At 50.5% G+C, this 20,776-nt stretch overlaps 1 protein-coding gene and 1 pseudogene across 3 annotated transcripts; both read left to right on the forward strand.

The window, feature by feature from the left end:
* The first annotated feature begins 1,523 nt into the window (after nt 1–1,523).
* Nucleotides 1,524–19,662, forward strand: IL12RB1 (interleukin 12 receptor subunit beta 1). Of its 3 annotated transcripts, none has more exons than XM_029217925.1 (16): nt 1,524–1,675; nt 2,615–2,677; nt 3,594–3,711; nt 4,130–4,299; nt 6,279–6,418; nt 9,032–9,065; nt 9,540–9,662; nt 10,422–10,504; nt 11,349–11,586; nt 14,155–14,322; nt 15,020–15,157; nt 15,519–15,674; nt 16,855–16,989; nt 17,897–18,002; nt 18,317–18,398; nt 19,133–19,662. In XM_029217925.1, exons 1-16 carry the CDS (start codon nt 1,528–1,530, stop codon nt 19,496–19,498), a joined length of 2,268 nt encoding a protein of 755 aa, XP_029073758.1. In that variant the 5' UTR covers nt 1,524–1,527; the 3' UTR covers nt 19,499–19,662. The 3 variants fall into 3 exon arrangements, with proteins under 3 accessions (XP_029073758.1, XP_029073759.1, XP_029073760.1); XM_029217926.1 differs by having other exon boundaries at nt 6,300–6,418; nt 19,133–19,561; XM_029217927.1 differs by lacking the exon at nt 15,519–15,674 and having other exon boundaries at nt 19,133–19,561.
* Nucleotides 19,663–20,158: 496 nt separating this feature from the next.
* LOC114892704 lies at nt 20,159–20,464 on the forward strand (annotated as a pseudogene).
* The last annotated feature ends 312 nt before the right edge of the window (nt 20,465–20,776 follow it).

The following is a 20,776-nucleotide window of genomic DNA, read 5'->3' on the forward strand; positions in this document are numbered from 1 at the left end:
AGGTAGGGAGTAGCCCTGGGGCATGGGTCTTACTCTGGAAGGTGCAAAGCTCAGCCCCACTGTGGGGGGTGCCCTGCCTCAGGGTTTGCATCCATGTTTTCACCTCTAGCTGGGGCCCTGAGTGGTCTGGGTGTCTCTGGACTCAGTTTCTCCATCTGCAAAATGGGGCACCTGATGTAGGGGTCTCATCATTTGAGAGGTGGGCCATGGGTTTACCCCTATCTCCAATGGTCCCTTCTATCTTTATGTTTCTCTCCACTTGTGTCTCTGTCTCTCTCTGTCTCTGACCCTCCCCCAGGCCTCAAACCTACTCCGCCCCCTGGCCTGGCCTGGGCCCTGCTGCCTGTGAAGACTGCTCTGTGCAGGGTCACAGGGTCCCCGTCCCCACTGTGCCAGGCCTGGAACACTGCCTCTTTGTTCTGATGGCTCTGACTTCATGGCCTGCTGGGCGCCTGACCCTGGCCAGCCCAGCTGCCCCTCAGGACTGGCTCTCAGAGAATGGGCTTCCTCCTGGCCTCTTGGGCCTCAGTTTCCCCAGATGCTCTCCCCCAGGAGAGACCCTTACCCTGTTCTTTGCCCACCTGGGCTCTGAGAACATTTTTTTTTAGGTGAAAATCACATAACATAAAATTAACCATTTTAAAATATACAGTTCAGTGACATTTAGAATATTCACTATATGGTACAACAATTACCTCTGTCTAGTTCCAAAACATTTTCAGCACCCCAAAATGCAGCCCCATCCCCATGAGCAGTCACTCCCCATTCCCCTCCCCCAGCCCCTGGCAACCACTAATCTACCTTCTGTCTCTGTGGATTTGCCTGTTCCAGACATTTCATATACATAGAATCATACAACATATGGGCTGCTGTGTCTGACTTTTTTCACTCAGCCTGTTGTTTTGGGGGTTCATCCACTTGGTAGCATGAATCAGCTCTTCTCCATGGACATTTTGGGCCTTTGTTGACAGTGCGGAGAGAGGGTCAGAAACTGAGACCACACCCCCCCACACCACCTCTCCACCTCTGGCTGAGAAAAAGACACAGAGAAAAGACAAAGTTGAGTCTAAAGGAAGCAAGGAGACTCTTCCAGACCTGGAACCCAGGGTGCCCTGAGGCTGGAAGTCGGGAAATGGGGAGGTGGACATTTTTGGAGGGCCCAGCCTACAGCAAGCACTTCATAACAATTTACTGGGAGAGTGAACTCTGACGTCTGAAGACCCTGGCCTCCCATTTAGCTCCTAAGTCTCAGAAGTGGACCAGAGAGGGCTGGAGACCTGGCCAAGGGCACAGAGCCCCAGGCCACCCATGGGGCTCTCACCCAGTGTCCAGCTTCAGTCTGGGGCCAGCAGAGAAGACCCCCCGGACCTAGGGCTCAAGGGTCCAGGGCTCGGGTGTGTTTGTGGTCTGAATGAGGCCACCACGCCCAGGCTGACTTCCTGGGTTTCTTTTTCACTTTGACTTGCCCTGGGAGGGGCCATGACACCTAACTTTTTTTTTCCTTTTAGTTTTTCTTGCTAAGCTTTAATGTGTTCCTGGGTGAGGACTGGGTGGCTGGGGCCTCTCCAGCAGCACAGAAGCTCGTCCGGGATTGCCACCCTCTTCGAGGACCTCATGGGGCAGCGGGTGACCAGGCTGGTCTCCCTCTTTCTCCTCCTGCTACCCCGGCAGGGCGGTGAGTCCCCTACCCTGGAGTAGTCCCCTATGGCTCTTCTTGCCGGGGCGGGGGGCTGTGTGTGTATATGTGGAGGGCTGTGGACCCGGTTCCCAGGGTTGTTTCTGTGTCTCTGGGCCTCAGTCTTTCCCTCTATCAAATGTGAGCTGGATGATCATGGATTCTGATGTCAGACTTGGGCATCTCCCCTCCGGTCTTGATTTTGTCTTCTGTGGGGTGGGCTGAAGCTCTGAATCTTTCCCACATCCCAGAGTTTAATGAGAAATAGCTAAGGAAGGGATAAAGACCAAGTATATATATATATATATATATATATATATATATATGTGTATAAAATAGTGTTATGTACCCAGTGTATGTAATATACATACTCTCTCTCCATCTTGTGGAATCGAATGGGAAGGGACCCAGCCCCCAGCAGATGACTAGGTTTGGACTCTCATCCCAGCTCTGCTGTTGCATGACCTCGGGCAACTTTTTTGTGCCTCAGTTTCCCTCTCTGTAAACAGGAGATCAGCAAGGTTTCAGGGCTTTTAGAGGTCAGGCAGGGCTGGAGACCAGCAAAAGGGAGAGGTACAGGGGACCCTGGATTGCTTTAGAGGAGCGGCCCGAGAGCTGGATGGGTGGGTGGATGGATGGATGGGTGGATGGATGGATAGATGAGTGTGGATGGGTGGATGGATGAATGGATGGATAGGTGAGTGGATGGATGGATGGATGGATGGGTGGGTGGGTGGAAAGATGGATGGCTGAATAGATGAGTGGATGGGTGGATGGATGGATGGATGGATGGATGGATGGATGGATGGATAGAAAGGTGGATGGGTGGGTGGGTGCAAGGATGGGAAAGTGGGTAGGTGCATGGATGGTCACTGGGCAAGCCCCCCTCCCCTGCAGTGAAAGGCTGAGACTGTCATTATCTCTTCATTGCCTTTGCAGCTGAAGCCTGTGGCACCATGGGGTGCTGTTTTCAGGATCCACCGTATCCGGATGCAGACTCAGGTCTGGGGCAGTTCCCCATCGTGGGAGGAAGGGGTTGTACTGGGCTCTGACTGACCCATCCCGAGCAGCCACTCCCTCAGCTCCCTCCTGCCCAGCCAAAGACTAGGGTCTCAGGAGCCCCAACCCGACAGCCTGATGGCCTGGCCTCACCAAACTCAGGTGTCCTGGAGCAGTCACCTCTGTAAGCCTCATCTACTCCGTAACAGGGTTGCAGGACTGGTGTCTGTGTCCGTCCTGATTGGTCAGCATGTGGGGCTAAGCACATTAAACATTTTGAAGTTGCTCCGAGGCAAGCATTGCTGGAACATTCATGCTTGTAACAAACTCACTAAATCTGCCACTGGGCAAGGCGTTTCATCTATTCTTTTGTTCCAGAAATATTTACCAAGCACGTACTACGTGCAGACACAGTTCTAGACATGAAGGAATCAGCTGCGAGCCCAGCTGTCCTCCTGGGGTCACAGCCTAGTGCAGGAGGTGGACAAGAGGCACATAAATGCATATCCTGCATACAATGACATGCTAGGAAAAAAACAGAGCAGGGTGAGGGATGGAGAAGGAGGGGGCTGCTTCAAATAGCCTAGTGCTTGAAGAGGTGACACTGAAGGAGAAATTGGAATGTCAAGATCTGGGCCAAGGACATTTCAGGCAGAGGGCATAGCACATGCAAAGGTCCTGAGGTAGGAGTGAGCCTGGTGTGTTTGAGGACCAGTGAAGAGGCTGAAGTGGCTGGAGGAGGAGGTGCAAGGGAGATGGCAGGAGACAGGCGGGAAGGGCACAGGAAGGTGCTGGAAGTCACAGCGTGTTTAGGCTGAGGTGACACCGGATTGCATAAGTGTCACAAAGATTCCTCTCTGGGGTGTGTCAGTTTGGGGACCCCACCCCCCCACACTCTAATCTGTTCTCAAACCTCCAGGCCTAGCTTCGGGCCCCCGGGACCTAAACTGCTACCGGATACTCAGCAACGCTGGTTATGAATGTTCCTGGGAATATGAGGGCCCCGCAGCTGGGGTCAGCCACTTCCTGAGATGCTGGTGAGGATCCTGCCTTTGCTCCTGACCCCCTGCCTCTACTCTCAGATGTATGAGCTCGGCAGTGTCTTTGCCTCTTCCTGGGCCTCAGTTTCTCATGTCAGAAGGGAGGGCTGGGGATCTGTGTTGTGGGGTCAGCATGGGTGGGTATCCAGTTTGGGCGGCAATTAGGATCCCTGTGGTCCTTCCTTCACCCTCACCCTGTGACTTATTCATCCATCTATTCATTTCTTCCTTTGCTCTGTGGCAGCCCATGTTAGGAGATTCTGGGATCCTCCAAACCCCTTAGTCCTAAGTTGATCCCTAAGAAAACCCCAGGCTGGGGAGCGGCGGTAAAAGGGGAAGAAAAGGATCCTGGGATGTGATGCACACCATCTGCTGTGGCCGCTGAGACTCAGTACCGATACCCTCCTTCCCGCAGCCTCAAGCCTGGGCGCTGTTGCTACTTTGAAGCAGGCTCAGCCACCAAGCTGCAGTTCTCCGACCAGGATGGCATATCCGTGCTCCACGCTGTCACACTCTGGGTGGAATCCCGGGCTGCCAACTGGACAGAGAAGTCCCCCAACATTACCCTGAACCTCTACAGCTCAGGTCAGCACCCTGTTCTCTTCCTCTTCACTACCACTTCCTCACCCAGAGAAGCCTCTGGTCCCCGAGCCTAGACCTGAGGGAATTCTGGGTCCCTGGCAAGGGGCTGGATACTGCCAGCTGTTTTTACATCCAACTCTGTCATGTAACCTGGCAGAGTCTTTCATGGTCCCCTAACGGATCCCCTACTGAAGAACATGTAGGTAGCTTCCTTTTCTCCTTGATACTGTAATGTGGCCAAGACCCTGTTGGGTCTTATAATTTTTTTTGTTGGGTCTTATAATTTTTTTTTTTTTTTTTTGCTGCATTGGGTCATCATTGCTGTGTGTGGGCTTCCTCTAGTTGCAGAGCGTGGGGGCTACTCTTCGTTGCGATGCTCTGGCTGCTCATTGTGGTGGCTTCTCTTGTTGCGGAGCACGGTCTCTAGGTGCGCAGGCTTGAGTAGTTGCAGCACAAGGGCTCAGTAGTTGTGGCTCGCGGGCTCTAGAACACAGGCTCAGTAGTTGTGGCGCACGGGCTTTGTTGCTGCACGGTGTGTGGGATCTTCCCGGGCCAGGGATCGGACCCGTGTCCCCTGCATTGGCAGGCGGATTCTTAACCACTGCGTCACCAGGGAAGTCCCCTGTGTTCGGTCTTTAAAATCTGTTTTCACGAATCAATAACATATACTTAGTTTATATTCGTTGAACTGCTACTGAGTGCCATGCTCAGTCACAGGGGACATGGGCAAGGCCAATGGAGGTCACAGAACAGGGCTGGGACAAGGGTGAGATGAATGAGGTACGCTCCTTGGCCACAGAATGTTATGGGGGTGCCAAAAAACCTCAGTAGTCATTATAAACCATATCATGGTGCAACTTTTCTTTTTTAATATTTATTTATTTATTTATTTGGCTGTGCCGCTCTTAGTTGTGGCACGCAGGATCTTTGTTGCCACATGAGGGTTCTTTGTTGAAGCATGCGGGATCTTTTAGTTGCAGCATGCATGTGGGATCTAGTTCCCTGACCAGGGATCGAACCCAGGTCCCCTGCATTGGGAGTGCGAAGTATTGACCCATGGACCACCAGGGAAGTCCCATGATGCAACATTTTAAAAAAATCAATATTAATGCAAAAAAAAAAAAGCCATGATAAATCAAATATCAGGTTTTTTTTTTTTTTTCGGCTGCACTGCACAGCACGCAGGATCTTATTTCCCCGACCAGGGATCGAACCCACACCCCCTGCAGTGGAAGTGCAGAACCCTAACCACTGGACCGCCAGAGAATTCCCCAGAACTTCAAATAAAGACAGGATCTGACCCTGTATTTGTACAACCTTGCCTCACTCTCCTCACCCTAATCTCAACCCTGTCCCTGCCTTCATGGAGCCCAGATTCATGTAGGGTCATGAACAAGGCATGATCGTTACACATGATGAGATACTGCTGGGAGGTCAGGGAGGGCTCCAGCTCAAGGATGAAAAAGATCCAGTAGGAATAAAGATGGGGAAGTGTGGATACAGCAAAACAGAGGATACAGCAAGTGCAAAGACCCTGAGCTAGAATCAAGCACAGTATGACCGAGATGCAGAAAGCATGATAGATGTCTCTCCTCAGGCCAGGCTCCTTGAAGTGGGCTTAAAAAGTTAGTAAGATTTCCCTAATAGTCCTTCAGAAAAAAAATAGAATCAGTTAATTACCCTCTCATCAGCAATTTACAAAAGTGCCTGTCTCACCACAGCCTTGTCAGCAATGAGTATTAATATTTTAAAGACACCTTTACTAATAGGATCCTGTGTATAAATCTTAACTCTTTGACCCCAGGCTTAGATAGAACCCCAGGCTTAGATGGGACCTGTAGAGGTGTCCCTGATGCAAATTTGGGGAGCTTGGTGGTTTACTATGGGCCAGGAGGATCATGGGAAGATTTTCCAGAGTTTTCAGGACCAACAGCTCACACACATGCCGGCTTCCCCTTCCCAACCCCCAACTCTGCTTCCAGTTAAATACGACCCTCCCCCAGGAAACATCAAGGTGTCCAGGTCAGCGGGGCAGCTGCTCATGGAGTGGGAGACCCCAGCCCACCAGGATGGTGCTGAGGTACAGTTCCGGCACCGGACACCTGGCAGCCCGTGGAAGTGGGTGAGTTTATTCCCCAGATCAGGGGTTTGCACAGGCACAGGGCACCCTCACACCTCTCCCATCAGTTTTGCAATCTCTGTATCTATCACCCTTCCCACGTGGCCTCCACTCTTGCCCCATGTTTAGCCTCTGGGTCTCTCTGACATGAAGATCTGATTGTGACCTCCCTTGCTCACACACAACCTCCATGGCTCCCCACTACCCTCAGTAAGTCATCCTTATCTTCAGCTGGCCCTAGTTTCCCTCACTTGCCTCATGCTTCCTCTGGCCCCTTTTTGAATGGCCATCATTCTTTGCCTATGCCCTGGATTCCCAGCCTCTTTGCCTTGGTATATGCAGTTCCTTCCACCTGCATGCCCTCCTCTGTATCTGAGCACATGTGAATCCAACCCACCTTCAGGGTCCAGCTCAAGGGCTACCTCTTCCAGGAAACTACCTTTCCACCATTCCTCCCTCCCTCCCTCCTTTCTTTTTTTCTATTTTTTTTTTTTTTAAAGCCGTGCTGTGTGGCATGTGGGGTCTTAGTTCCCCGACCAGGGACTGAACCCCTGCCCACTGCATTGGGAGCACAGAGTCTTAACTGGACCTCCAGGGAAGTCCCTCCTTTTTTAAATTCAGATGTAACTGACATACAAAATCATATTAGTTTCAAGTGTACAACATGATTTGATATTTGTATACATTGTGAAATCATCACCGCAATAAGTCTGTTTAACATCCGTCACCACACAGGCATGTTCCAGATTTTGCTTCTTGTAATGAGAACTTTTAAGATTTACTCTCTTAGCAACTTTCAGACAATACAGTTCAGTATTGTTAACTATAGTCACCATGCTGTACATTACATCCCCAGGACTTACTTATTTTATATTGATAACTTTGTACCTTTTGACCACCTTCACCCGTTTCGCCCACACGCTACCCCTCACCTCAGGCAACCACTACTCTGTTCTCTGTATCTATGAGTTTGGTTTTTTGTTTGTTTTAAATTTACTTGTAAGTGAGATCATACAGTATTTGTCTTTCTCTGTCAGACTTATTTCACTCCACATAATGCCGTCAAGGACTATCCATGTTGCAAATGGCAGGATTTCCTTCTTTTTATGGCTAAATAATATTCCATTGATACATGTACCACATTTTCTTTATCCATTCATCCATCGATGGACACTAAGATTGCTTTCACATCTTGGCTGCTGTAAATAATGCTGCAGTGAACATGAAGGTGCATGTATCTTTTCCAATTAGTGTTTTGCTTTTCTTTGGATAAATACTCAGAAGTGGTATTGCTGGATGATATGGTAGCTCTATTTTTAATATTTTGAGGAACTTGCACTCTGTTTTCCATAGTGGCTGCTGCAATTTACATCCCCACCAACAGTACACAGGGTTCCCTTTTCTCCACGTCCTTGCCAACAATTGTTATCTCTTGTCTTTTTGATGATAACCATTCTGACAGGTGTGAGGTGGTATCTCGTTGTGGTTTTGATCTGCATTTCCTTGATGATTAGTGATGTTGAACACATTTTCATGTACCTGTTGGCCATCTGTATGTCTTCTCTGGACCTTCATTCATGCTTCAGCTACTCTATTCTCCCCTCTGTCCCCTGCAAGCAGGGCAAGCCTAGGCTTGCAAGAAACCTCAGCCCTGACCAAGTCCCCAAGGAGTCCCTGGTTTGGGAGAGACAGAGAACACCCACCCAGCTTCTGAATTGTGGTGTCTCCCCCTCCCCCAGCCTGGGAATATCTTGAGTCCAGGGAGTAGCCTCAGTTTGGGCCCTATCTTCCCTCCAAATGTTGTGCCCCTCCCTGAGCCTCAGTTTTCCCATCAAGTGAATGGGTTCGGATCAGTCAGAGGCAGGTGACATGGGACTCCTGTTGGGGAGGGGCATCTCTTTGCTTTTTATCTCCAGCCCCCTAACACACTCTGCAGTGGACCCTCTCAGCCCCCCTTTGCAGATGAGGAAACTGAGGCTCAGGATGTCCAGGGACCTCTCAGCATCAGCCGGGGAGTGTGGGGCTAGCTGGGTCCTAAACTTGCCTCTCCTCATCCACGACACCACAAACAGATAGGTTTTGTCTCTTAAAATATTTTTTTAGGATATTATAAAAATGTAATTTTGCCTCCTAAAATAATTATTTTATTTTATTTTTTAATTTTTGGCCTCAACACACGGCTTGTGGGATATTAGTTCTCTGACCAGGGATTGAACCCGGGCCCCGGAAGTGAACGTGCCAAGTCCTAACCACTGGACTGCAAGGAAATTCCCCCAAATAATTCTTTAAAAAAAACAAAAACAAAACTTTTTTATTTGGGAATAATCTTAGATTTTCAGAAAAGTTACAAAGAAGTACATAGAGCCTTCACCCAGCTTCCCCACAGGTTAATGGCTTTCGTTCCCAAGTCTGTCTGTCACTGGTCTCTTGCTATGAACTAAACTCCAGAGTTTATTTGGATTATCACCCACTTTTCCAAGAATGTCCTCTTTCTGTTCTCGGATCCAATCCAGGGTTCCATGTTACATTTAGCAAAGTAATTGTTGAAAATTTCAAAAAAGCTAGAATTTTCAACACCCAAATGTAAAACAATGTATAAATATGGTCTTGTTTTAGGGCGACTGTGGACATCAGGATGATGCTGGCTTCGGTGAGAATAATAGTGACAATGACAGCGGTAGCAAGTTAGCATTAATTAGGCACCCACTGTGTGCTAGACCCAGTGCTAAATTCTCTGTAGGCTTGTTTGCGCCTCCCTGTAGTTCAGTATTGGATTATTCCCATTTCACAGGTGAGGAAACAAAGGCTTGGGCTTGTGAAGCCTTTGGCCAAGTTCACATCCCTAGTAGATGGCCTTGCTGAGACTTGAACTCCAGACAGTAGAAGAAGTGGGTGATCCTTGAGGCCCCAAGAGCACAGGACCTGGCCTATTCTGGCTGTGTCCTCAGGGTCCGGCACAAGATTAGCTCTCAATAAGTGCTTGTACACAGTTGGCACTCAATAAGTGCATGTGCACAGTTGGAGCTTAATATGTGCACAATGGCTGAGTGACCAGTGCCAAGCCCTGGGTGCTCCCAGCTTTGGGACAGCCCCTTTGCTTGATGTTTGATCTGCTTCTTCCCAGAGTCATGCCTCTGCCCCTTGGAGATGGACACGGCCCAGGAATTCCAGCTGCGGCGACGGCTGAGGCCAGGGGTCTCCGGAGGTCCCTGGAGCAGCTGGAGCAGCCCTGTGTGCATCCCCCCTGGTGAGAGCACCCTGGACCACAGGAAGGGAGACAGGCGTTAGAAAGATGGTAGTAGTATTAGAAATAAGGTGGTGAGCGTTAGCATTAAGGTGATGGATGTTAGAAATAAGGCTGCCGAAGAAATTAGGGAAAATTAGTGCAAGGTGGCAGGGCAGTGGGCAAGTTTCACTTTGTAAAATGTGGCAAATCCATAATAAAAAGAAAACACTTATCAGTCTTTCTCTCCTTCCAATTAGTTTGGTGGGTTTTGTTCTTTGAAAGCCGAACAAGGAGTTGATGGGTGCAAGTGGCTGTGTCATGAAGGCAGATTTTTCCAAATGACACAGGAAGCTGGAGTCAGGGCAGCTCCAGAGTGGAGACGTGGCCCGAGGTGGGGGTGGGAGGGAGAGATGGAGGGAGTGACTGTCAACATTTGTCCCCCTACCCTTTGAGCTGATGCTTCCTCCTGCCCACCCAAGTGCGTATCTGCTGGGAAACAACTCCGATGGCTGTTTTCAGATTTTTTTTTTAATTGTAGTAGAAAAAGACATAATATAAAATTTGCCATTTTAACCATTTTTAGCCAGTTGCATTAAGTATATTCACACTATCGTGGAGTGGATCTCCATGTTTGCAGATTTTGAAAACTACTTAACGACCCATGGAATCCTGTGTTTCATTGGAGGGAAGGAAAAGGTCCTGGGTCCCAATCCAGGGTCTGCAGGACGTTGTGAGCAAGGACCCCACCCCCAGTGTCACTGTCTTGCTGTCTCATTGCAGAAACCCCCCCACAGGCCAAGGTGAGGTTCTCGGTGGAGCAGCTCCGCCCGAATGGGAGGAGGAAGGTGACCTTGCATGAGCAGGTAATGGGACCATCGCAGGTCTGTGGGGTGGCCTGAGGACAGAGAGAAGGAGACAAGAGGCTGGAGTGGAAGTGTTTAAAAGGAGGGAGGTGAGCCGTGGAGGTGGTAGGGACCGGAAGGACTGTGGGTTGAACTCTGAAGGTAATGGGGAGCCATGGAGGGTGTGTGAGCAGAGGAAGGATATGGCTGGACTCAGGTGTTCACAGGCTCCCTCAGGCAGCCATTGGGGGAGCAGATTTTGGGGGGCTCACGTGAAAGCTGGAAGGCCAGGAAGGGGTTGACTGTGCTGGTCTGGATGGGAGATGATTTTTTTGAAGTCCCCCAAACAACTCATTAAGTACAGTCGAATGAATCCATTTTCCAGAGGAGGAAACTGAGGCGCAGAGGGGAAATCCCCTGCCTGAGTTGGGGCAAACTCACCATACATTTCAACCCCTGGCTTCACCATAATTGATTCCGCCAGGTCCCCAATGGGCTGGCACGATAAAGCTGTAGTGAAGCTCCTTCTCGTCCTAGGTTTCCTATAATTTGAATTTCTTTTCTTAGGAAAAATGTCCAGGCTCGAAGTAACTGGGTCCAAAGACAGAAACATTTTTTTTCTCTGGCTTTCAGTGGGTTTTGCCGAATTATTCCCCCCTCCCCCTAAACCAATGAGCAGTGGATGTGTCAGTTTCCCAGCAGCCTTGCCAGCACTGAGGTTTACTATTTTAAAAAAAATTTTCATACATGTCATCAGCTGTGGCCCGTGGATGAGCCTGTGCTCGTTGGCAGCATCCTGATGTCAACCCACGGGGACGACGTGCATGTTCAGGTCCCCACAAACCATCTCTCACACTCACAACAGCTGCCCCAGCTGGAGCTTCCAGAAGGCTGCCTCGGGCCCGACTCAGGCATGGAGGTGACCTACCATGTCCACCTGCATATGCTGTCCTGCCCATGTAAGGCCAAGGCCACGAGGACTCTGCGCCTGCGGAAAAAGCTCAGCCTCTCGGGTGCCGCCTATGACCTGGTTGTCGTTTCCCGGAATCGCTTTGGCCTCGGTCCCAACCAGACATGGCACATTCCTGCCTATACCCACTCAGGTGCCTTTGGCTGGGCAGTGGGGGGGCCTCTTGGAGCTGAGCACGTACTCGAGCCTCAGCTAGACTAGAGTGAAGCGAGTGAGGCACAAAAATGTAATGTGGTGTCTAATTTAGGAGTGTGTAAAGTCAGTATTCAAAATGCATAGCATTAAAAAATGCATAGCGCTATAGTGTAATAGTTAAAAAATTTCTCACTGGCAAACTGTGGCCCAGGCCAAACACTTGTTTTTGTAAATAAAGTTTTATTAGGACCAGGGCCAAGATCAGGGAGTGGCAAGCAAGGCAGGGTCGTGCAAATACAGGGTTGATCCTGTCTTTATTTAAAATCTAGACATTTTGCTCATTTTATATACATGTATACATATATTAAATATATACATATATTTATACACAATGAAAAAATCAATGGCGATGATGTGGATAAAAGGGAACCTTCATACACTGTTGGCAGGAATGTAAATTGGTGCAGCCACTATGGAAAACAGTGTGGAGATTCCTCAGAAAATTAAGACTAGAACTACCATATGATCCAGCAATTCCACTTCTGGGTATTTATCCAAAGAAAAAGAAAACATAATTGGAAAAGATATATGCACCCCTATGTTCATTGCAGCGTTATTCACAATAGCCAAGATATGGAAACAACCTAAGTGCCCATCAATGGATGAATGGACAAAAAAGATGTGGTGCATGTATACAATGGAATACTACTCAGCCATAAAAAAGAATGAAATGTTGCCATTTGTGACAACACGCGTGGACCTTGAGGATATTATGCTTAGTGAAACAATTCAGCTGGAGAAAGACAAATAAATACCCTATGATTTCACTCAGATGTGGAATATAAAAACCAACCAACCAGCCAACCAACCAACCAAACAAACAAACAACTGACTGACTAACTAGATGGACGAACCAAAACGAATACCTAGATATAGAGAACAGATTAGTGGTTACCAGAGGGGAAGAGGCAAGGGGAGGGGAGGGGTAAAGGGGATCAACTGTATGGTGACAGATGGAAACTAAATTTTTCATGTTGAGCACACAGTAGGGTATTCAGAAGTCAAAATAGAATATTGTGCACGTGAAACATTTTTATTATTATAATATTATAAACCAGTGTTACCTCAAAAAAATAAATCTAAAATTAACGTTTTATATGCATGTATATAAACATATGTATTTTATTGAGGTAAAGTTCACATATCAAGAGGAACCATTTTAACAAGTACAATTTGGTGCCTTAATTACATTCACAATGTTGTACAATCATCACCTCTGTCTAGTTCCAGAACCTTTTCATCATGCCCAAAAGGAGACCCCGTCCCCCTTAGCAGTCACTCCCCCTCCCCCTCCCCCAGCCCCTGACAATCACCAATCTGCTTTCTGTCTCTGTGGATTTGCCTGCTCTGGGCATTTCATAGAATTAATCATATACTATGTGACCTTTTGTGTCTGGCTTCTTTCACAGCCTGATGTCTTCAAGATTCATCCACATTGTAGCAGGCATCAGTGCTTCATTCCTTTTTATGGCTGAGTAATATTCCACTGTGTGAATGGGCCACATTTTGTTTATCTGTTTTTCCACTGACGGACATTTGAGCTGTTTCCCTTGTTTGGCAGCCGTGAATAGTACTCAGTACATCTTTTTAGGTTCATTTTGATTTTTTAAAAAATATTGCATTAGAAGAGTGTTGATCTTGGTGATTGAGTTCTTTGGCGCCTCCTTAATTTCATGCCCTGCTCGCTTCACCTTAGTCCTGATCCTGCTGAGCACCCAGCTGGGCTGTTAGGATGATGCCCATTTCAGAGATGAGATGACTGAGGCTCAGACAGATGAAGCCACTTGCCAGGGTGATTCAGCGGCAAGTCTGTCAGCTCCTGGTCTGCTTTGGGCCATGGCCTTGCTATGTGACATTGGGCTGGTGGCTCTCCGACTTTGAGCCTCAGTTTTTATATCATTGGGATAATCATGGTCCCACTTTATGGGAAAGTGGCACCTGTAAAATGCTCGGCACTGGCCTGGCGCATACAGTCGGAACTCAATAAATGATAGCTATTGTCCCTAGAATTGGAAGCAGTACTCACCTCTCAGGTTGGTACAGGTGGCCTTGCTGAAGGGAGTGGAGAGATGAGCCCAGGGGGTTGAGTGGGTCTGTCCTCGGGGCTCTGAGCTCTGGTCCAGCCGGGAGGCTCCTCCTCTACCACAGCCACCCACCGCTGGGCAAGGTGGGTGGTGGGTGGCCAGGCATCTGCTGGACCAGGAGACGCCCACTAGCCTGACAGGGTAGTAGTGGCAGCATAGGGAGCACTGACTGTGGGCATCCTGGCAGGGAACCCACAGTCAGGCTGGGGGAGGACTCGATTCATTCAAACAGCCCCTGCTGTCCCCTCTGTGCTCAGCCCCCATCCTGGCAGCCCCCAGCGTAGGGAGACAGAGCCAGATACAGACACTCCTGGCCCTGGGGGGTTAGAGCTTGTCAAGAGGGTGGGATGGGGCTATAGGAGCCTTGGGTTGGGGGGAGCATGAGGCAGCTATTCTGATGTGCCTCTCTTGTCTTCTTCCAGAACCAGGGGTCCTGAATATCAGTACCAGAGCCAACAGGACCACCATGCATTGGCCAGCCCGGGCCCAGGGCATGACATACTGCATTGAGTGGCAGCCCCAGGGCCAGGACGAGAGCCTTGCCACCTGCACCCTGACAGCACCCCAGGACCGGGACCCTGATGGAATGGGTACCATAATATCGGTTGCCCTGCATCCTCCATTAGAGCTCCTGGTCAGCTCAAACCTACAGGCATCATCCTTGTGGAGTGTCTGAGGCCCAGAGAGGTCTTGCCACTTGCGCAAGGTCACACAGAGGTGGGGACAGGCCAAGACAGACCCTTCCACTCATGCAGGTCTGGAGCTTCCTGCTGGGATCCTGGGGTGTCAGGGCTCAGCCCTGGGAAAATTGCACCCCAGCAGGTAATGAGTCTCACGTCCCAGGGTGTTTGTTAAACATTCACCCGTGCCAGGAAAGGTAGCAGCTAGCAAGATGCAGGTGGCAAATTAATGAGGCCTCTGGAGGGAAAGGGAGGGTGCCAAATGGCCCAAGCAGCCTCTCACTCTCTGACGTGGTCTTGGCCGGGGTCCCAGGAAGCCTCAGCCTTAGCCTGGTCCTCAAAGAGCTCCCAGCCAGGGGAGACAGAGCTGGATGCAGACACCCCGGCACCATAGAGCAGGAGCTGTGCTGGAGGGGGTGGGGACAGGTTGGGAAGGGGCGGGGATGGGGTGGCGAGGGGCATGAGGACGGAATCCTGGAGGAGGGGACATTGGTGCAAGGGCTTTAAAGCATGGGTAGGAGTGCTCTAAGAGTTTCTGGCAGATGGCACAGGTGCGGAGGTGGGGACACAATCTATTTACTGGTCTGACCCTTGCTAATCCTTCCAGCAACGCACAGCTTGAGCCAAGCATCTGGGGCAATGTGGCAGAAGGAGTGTTACCGCATCACTATCTTTGCCTCTGTACACCCGGAGAAGCCCACCTCGTGGTCCACCGTCTTGTCCACCTTCCACTTTGGAGGCAATGGTGAGTGGCCCAAACCTGCAGGGCGGTCTCCCCAGGGGACTCGGCAGTGTCCTTGGGTATCAGGAAGGGGGAATACCATTTAGAGGCACCTACTGCATATCAGGCCCTGGCCAGAAGCCAGACACATAGAAGTCAGCTCAGTCAACTCTTAAGATACCCCGAGAGGCATTGCACCATGATATAGTAAGAAAACTGAGGTTCAGAGAGGGGAAGTGATGACACCAAGAGTGGTGGAACTGGCAGACACAGCTGACTCTGTGGCCAAGGTTCCCTGGGTCTCTGGACAGTAGCAGGCTGGGCAGGCAGGAAGTACTCAACCAGCACCCTTGGAGCTGACCGTGGTAAAGGATGTTGGTTGCAGCCTCGGAGGCCGGGAGCCCACAACATGTGTCTGTAAAGAAACTCAGCCAGGATTCAGTGTCTGTGGACTGGACACCATCTCTGCTGAGCACCTGCCCCGGCATCCTGAAGGAGTACGTTGTGCGCTGCCAGGATGAGGCCAGCAACCAAGTATCCGGTACGTGAGGCAGCACAGGCCTGGCTGGGGGAGGAAGGGCTCTGGCCTTGAGTTCTGCCTTGCTGTGTGACCCTGGGCACCTCACTGTCCCTCTCTGGGCCTTGGTTTTCACACCCATGGAACAATAGAGTTGGACTCAAGGGTCTTGACTGGCCCTTTAGACGGCAACTCCCATGGAGCGGGGATGACTGTCTCCATTCTACAGATGGGGAAACTGAGGCCTGGAGAGGGATTCACCTGCCCAAAGGTTAAACAAGCTTGGATTTGAGCTCACTTAGGTGCCCCTTCCTGCCCCATAGGAGGGAAAGAAATGAGGATGTACAGGGCAGGTCTCACCAGGGCTGAAACTTCCTGTCATTTCCCACATTGGGAGCCTCTTCCTCCCCACTGGGTAACATAGCCTTGCGAGAATACAGCCTCGCCCATCCATCTCCTGCAGCAACAGGCCAGGCCGCCAGGACCATGAGTTTATATCCTGCCTTCCCTCCTCGAGCCCAGCACAGGGGCGGGAGGGGGGTGGAGGAGGGAGGAGGGTGGAACGGGGGCTGCTCTGACATCAGACATAGACATTCTGCCATCAGCTTGGTCACCCTCCGTTGTTTAGAGGGGGTAAATGAGGCCAAATGGGAGTCGGTGACTTGTTCACAGTGGCACAGCTGGAAGCAGCCCATTTGCTGAAAAGCAGTTTGCCAAAAGTCAAATTGCTGAAGGTTTATGCACCAAATGCCCATTTGGCCAAATGTACCAACTTCCCCGAAATTTCTTTTGAAGAATATTCCTCTTGAATATTTACAACGAATATGGATTTAGGGTTCTAGGAATTTTTCCTCCATGTAGTTATCTGGCGAAAGGGTGAACCAGGCCAGGGAAACAGCCAGTGCAAAGGCCCTGAGGTTTGGGATTGAACCTGGTGCCTTTTAGGGAGCTCTGAGGAGAAGGCAGATGCGGCTGGAAAGGAGTGGACTAGGAGCGAGTGAAGGGCAAATTGGTCAGAATTTGAGAAAAAACAGCATCATTCACTGAATAGTTTGATGAAGAATATTTTCCAAATAAGTTTGATGTGAATGGGTGCATTTAGGGAAGATTATTCAGCAAAATGTCTGTGAGCCCCTACTCCCACCCCCAGGGTGGAGCCCAGAGTAAAGGCGGTTTAGGGACACACGCTGCCTCCTGCCCACAGAGCTGTCAGTGAATGCCACAGAGACCCAGATCACCCTCCAGGGCCTGCGGGCTGCCACAGCCTACAAGGTGCAGGTTCGAGCAGACACAGCCAAGTGGCGGGGTGCCTGGAGCCAGCCCCTGCGCTTCACCGTCGGTGAGTGAGGGGGCGGGCCCGGGTACTTACCCAGCGTGCACTGCCCCATCCCACATGTCAGCGAGCAGTCCCGCCCTGACCCTCCATCCTTCCATGGCTCCCCATGCATCCCTCTCAGGAGAAAGTCGCAGGCTGACCTGCTCCCAACTCCTTCACCTCTGCTGCAGCTTCCCCTCATGAACCTTCTCTTATGCTGGCTTTTCCTTGCAGGCTTCTCTGTCTGGAATGTTGGGTCTCCTTGTCAAACTCCTATTCATCCTTCAAAACTCAGCTCAAAAGCTCTCTCCTCCAGGAAGCCTTCCAGGCTTCCTTCTGGGCACCCCCCACTGCCCCTCCTACCTGGCCTGACGCCTTGGGAGTGTGTGTGGGTGTCTGTGTGGGCTCTACCTCCCCCAGCCTTGGAGCTCCTGGGGAAAGGAAGGGAGCAGGGGGGCTATTTATTGAGTGAATGAATGAATATGAATGAATGAGTATCTCATCACAAACATAAGGAGGTGGGCTCCATTGTCTTGGGGTGTGTGGCAATGACAGATTTGGAGACCAAATGATCCCTGTTCCTGCCACGGTCCCTGCCTGTTGTCCTTGTTGTGAAGTCTGGTCCCAAGAGAACCAGTGAGTCAGACTGGGTGTGCGGTGGGCTGGTCTGGGTCCGGGGGAGCAACCACACAGGCCCTACCTGCAGGCTCTTGGAGCTACAGTGTCCTGAGCACTTATTGTGTGCCAGGGCTTTATCCTGCAGTCACAGGGCAGGCGGGGTCCCACTTCACAGAGGAGGAAACTGAGGCACAGAGGGATTCACAGTATGCCAGGGTCAGCAGTGAGTTGATGGAGGGCCCGCCCCTCCCACTCCCTCCTCAATGAGAAGCAGGAGGTGGCTCTCCCCCAGCCCAAGCTCTTCTGCTTCCAGAAGTCCAGGTTTCTGAGTTGTCCGATTTGTCCATCTTCCTCGCATCTTTTGGGAGCTTCGTGAGCATCCTTCTCCTGGGAATCTTTGGGTACCTCGGCTTGAACAGGTAACTTGCACCCCTTCCCCCGAGATGATCTGTAATAGTGATAGTAAGAATAGTAATAACTGCTCCACCCCAAGTAGGTTTTTATGTCCACTTTCGAGATGAGGAAACTGAGGCCCAGATAGTCAGGCCCAGGCATCCAGCAGTGGCGACAGTGCTGGGATTTCAATCCGGGTCTATCACTCTCCCGTACCCCTGACCCCTTGGCCACATCCTCACTCCCCTTATTATAACCTAATGGAGATGAAAAAAATAAGTCAGAACAATTAAAAAGTAAGAACGAACAGAAGCACTGACCAGTTCTCCTCCTTCCCCAGGGCTGTAAGGCACCTGTGCCCACCCCTGCCCACACCTTGTGCCAGCACTGCCGTCGAGTTCTCTGGCAGCCAGGGGAAGCAGGTAAGGGCCCCCTTTCTAATTCCAGGTCTTGTTTATTGGGTCCATATCTGGACCAGGGTTCTGAAGAGTAATGGCCATGCATTAACTCATTTTATTTTCCCCCAACCCACTGGTGCAAGAACTCCAAAAGCCTGTCCAATTTTATAGACAGGCAAATAGAAACCCAAAGGGGAACCTCGTGTGGGCCATTTACTAGTAGCAGAAACAGAACTGAAGTGAGTTCCACAAAGGAACCTGATGGAAAAAAAAATCCAGGGTGGTGGGCTTCAGGCATGGCTGGATCCAGGAACTAGGACTCCATCTCTTTGTGGTGCTATCCTCCCTTCAGGCTTCTATCTCAGGCAGGCTCAGCCTTCCCCCTGTGGAAGCAGGGTATCCATTTTTCCCATTAACTGGAGCAGAATTCTCAGACATCACTGATTGGCCCAGCTTGGGTCATATGCCCATCCCTTAGCCTATCACTAGAACCAGGGGGTAGGAGTGTTCTGATTGGCTGGGCCAGGATCACATGCCAATGGCAAGAGCTGGCGTGGGGCTACTGCCCTGTCCAACCACATCAACTAAGAGAGAACGGGCAATTTTTCAAAGAGAAATGGGGGGGGTCCTTCCAACTGATCCTTGAATTAGTCTCGGGTTTTAGAGAATTAAGCCAGAAGGGACCTGGTCCACTCCATCCTTGTGTGGATGAGAAATAGGGCCCTGCCCACAGCCTTGACCCCACCGTCCGTCTCCAGGTTTGGCAGTGGAACAGCCCGGCAGACTTCCCGGAGGAGGTGTCCCAGCAAGAGGCCCTGGTGGTGAACATATCCTGGGACAAAGGAGAGCGAACTGACGTGGACACAGCTGGGCTTCTCAAGGAGAAGATGGAGCTGCCTCTGGGTGCCCCTGAGCCAGCCCTGGACACGGAGCTGCCCTTGAAAGACAGGAAATGGGTGCAGGGATGCCCTGAGGCTGGGACTCTGGGGCCTGGCTGGAAGGACAGTCTGGAGGATAGCCCTGCCCAGGCAGCTGGACTCCCGCTCCTCCTGGGAGACCTAAGGCAGACCCCCAAATTCCGTTCCCAGGGAGAAACAGAAACATCTGCCTCCCCTTACAGATAGGAAGACCAATGATCGCAATCACGACAGTTGGTTATTAAGTGCTTATTGCATACCCAGCCTGTTCTTTCTAGGCACGTGATGCCCTGAATCCCCATAACCGCCTTGAGGTACATGGCTGTCTTATTAACCTATTTCAGTGAGCCTCAGTGAGGCTCAGAGAGGGCGAGTGGCTGGCCTGTGGCCACACAACACAGGCAGGAGTCTAACCCAGGCGGAGTGACTCAGACCCCATCCCCACTGCCCAGACTCTGGCGTCAGTGCCCCCCACCAACACCCGCTCTGTCCAGCACTGGTTGCCACATGTCCTGTGGTGGGAACCCTACAAACCGCCATGAAACGGGAGCTGCTACCCAGGGCCAGGGCCTGGCATCCATGGAGCAAGGCGCTGTTGGCCTGTTGGGGGTGTGTGGGATAGACTGGAGGGGGGCCCAAACGGTCTCAGGCTGATCCCAGGGTCCTGGGCTGGGCATCCTGTCCCAGAAGCATTGGGTGGGGAACCTGGGCACAGAGTTACTGGCTGCATCACAGGGTCTCCAGGCTTGGAGGATCTAGGTGTGAGGAAAAGAATGGGAGCTCTAAGCATTCTGAGGGGGGCATTGGCACCTCCCTGGCCTCAGACTCCTCCCTTATAAAATGGGAGTGAAAAAGTAAAATAAAATAAAATGGAAACGCGGCCGCTGCTTTCACTATGGTTCATTACAAAGCCGCCCATCAGTTATGGAGGTACTTGGAGAAGTCGGGGGTGCTGGACACGCTGACCAAGGTATTGGTAATCTTATATGAAGAACAAGAGAATCCTAATAGTGCTTTGGATTTTTTAAAACATTGCTTAGGAGCTGCTACCCCAGAAAAGTCTAGAAATAGAGCTGCTTCACCTAGAATTGGCAGAAATGGAAGAGAAATATGAAGCAATTGTAGAAGAAAATAAAAAACTGAAAACAAAGGAGAAAGTTCAGTAAACTTATGGTGGAGAGGGAGAAAATACCCTACTATAAGCCACAACATCTTTGGGAAGATGTAGATTATTGCATATCAAGTATTTGTGCAGTGCAGTTATGAATGGGATTTAAATTTTAGTTTCCCAGTAATTTTAAAGATTTATATAAAAAGAGTTTTCATTAGGTTTGATTGTATTAAATATTAAAAATCACTGAGTGGTTTAAAAAGATAGGACGGGGACTTCCCAGGTGGCGCAGTGGATAAGAATCCTCCTGCCAATGCAGGAGACACAGGTTCGATCCCTAGTGCGGGAAGATCCCACATGCCCCGGAGCAACTA

Source organism: Monodon monoceros, unplaced genomic scaffold (genome assembly GCF_005190385.1).
Source record: "Monodon monoceros isolate NGI ecotype Baffin Bay Population unplaced genomic scaffold, NGI_Narwhal_1 Super_Scaffold_12, whole genome shotgun sequence".
Classification (NCBI taxonomy): domain Eukaryota; kingdom Metazoa; phylum Chordata; class Mammalia; order Artiodactyla; family Monodontidae; genus Monodon; species Monodon monoceros.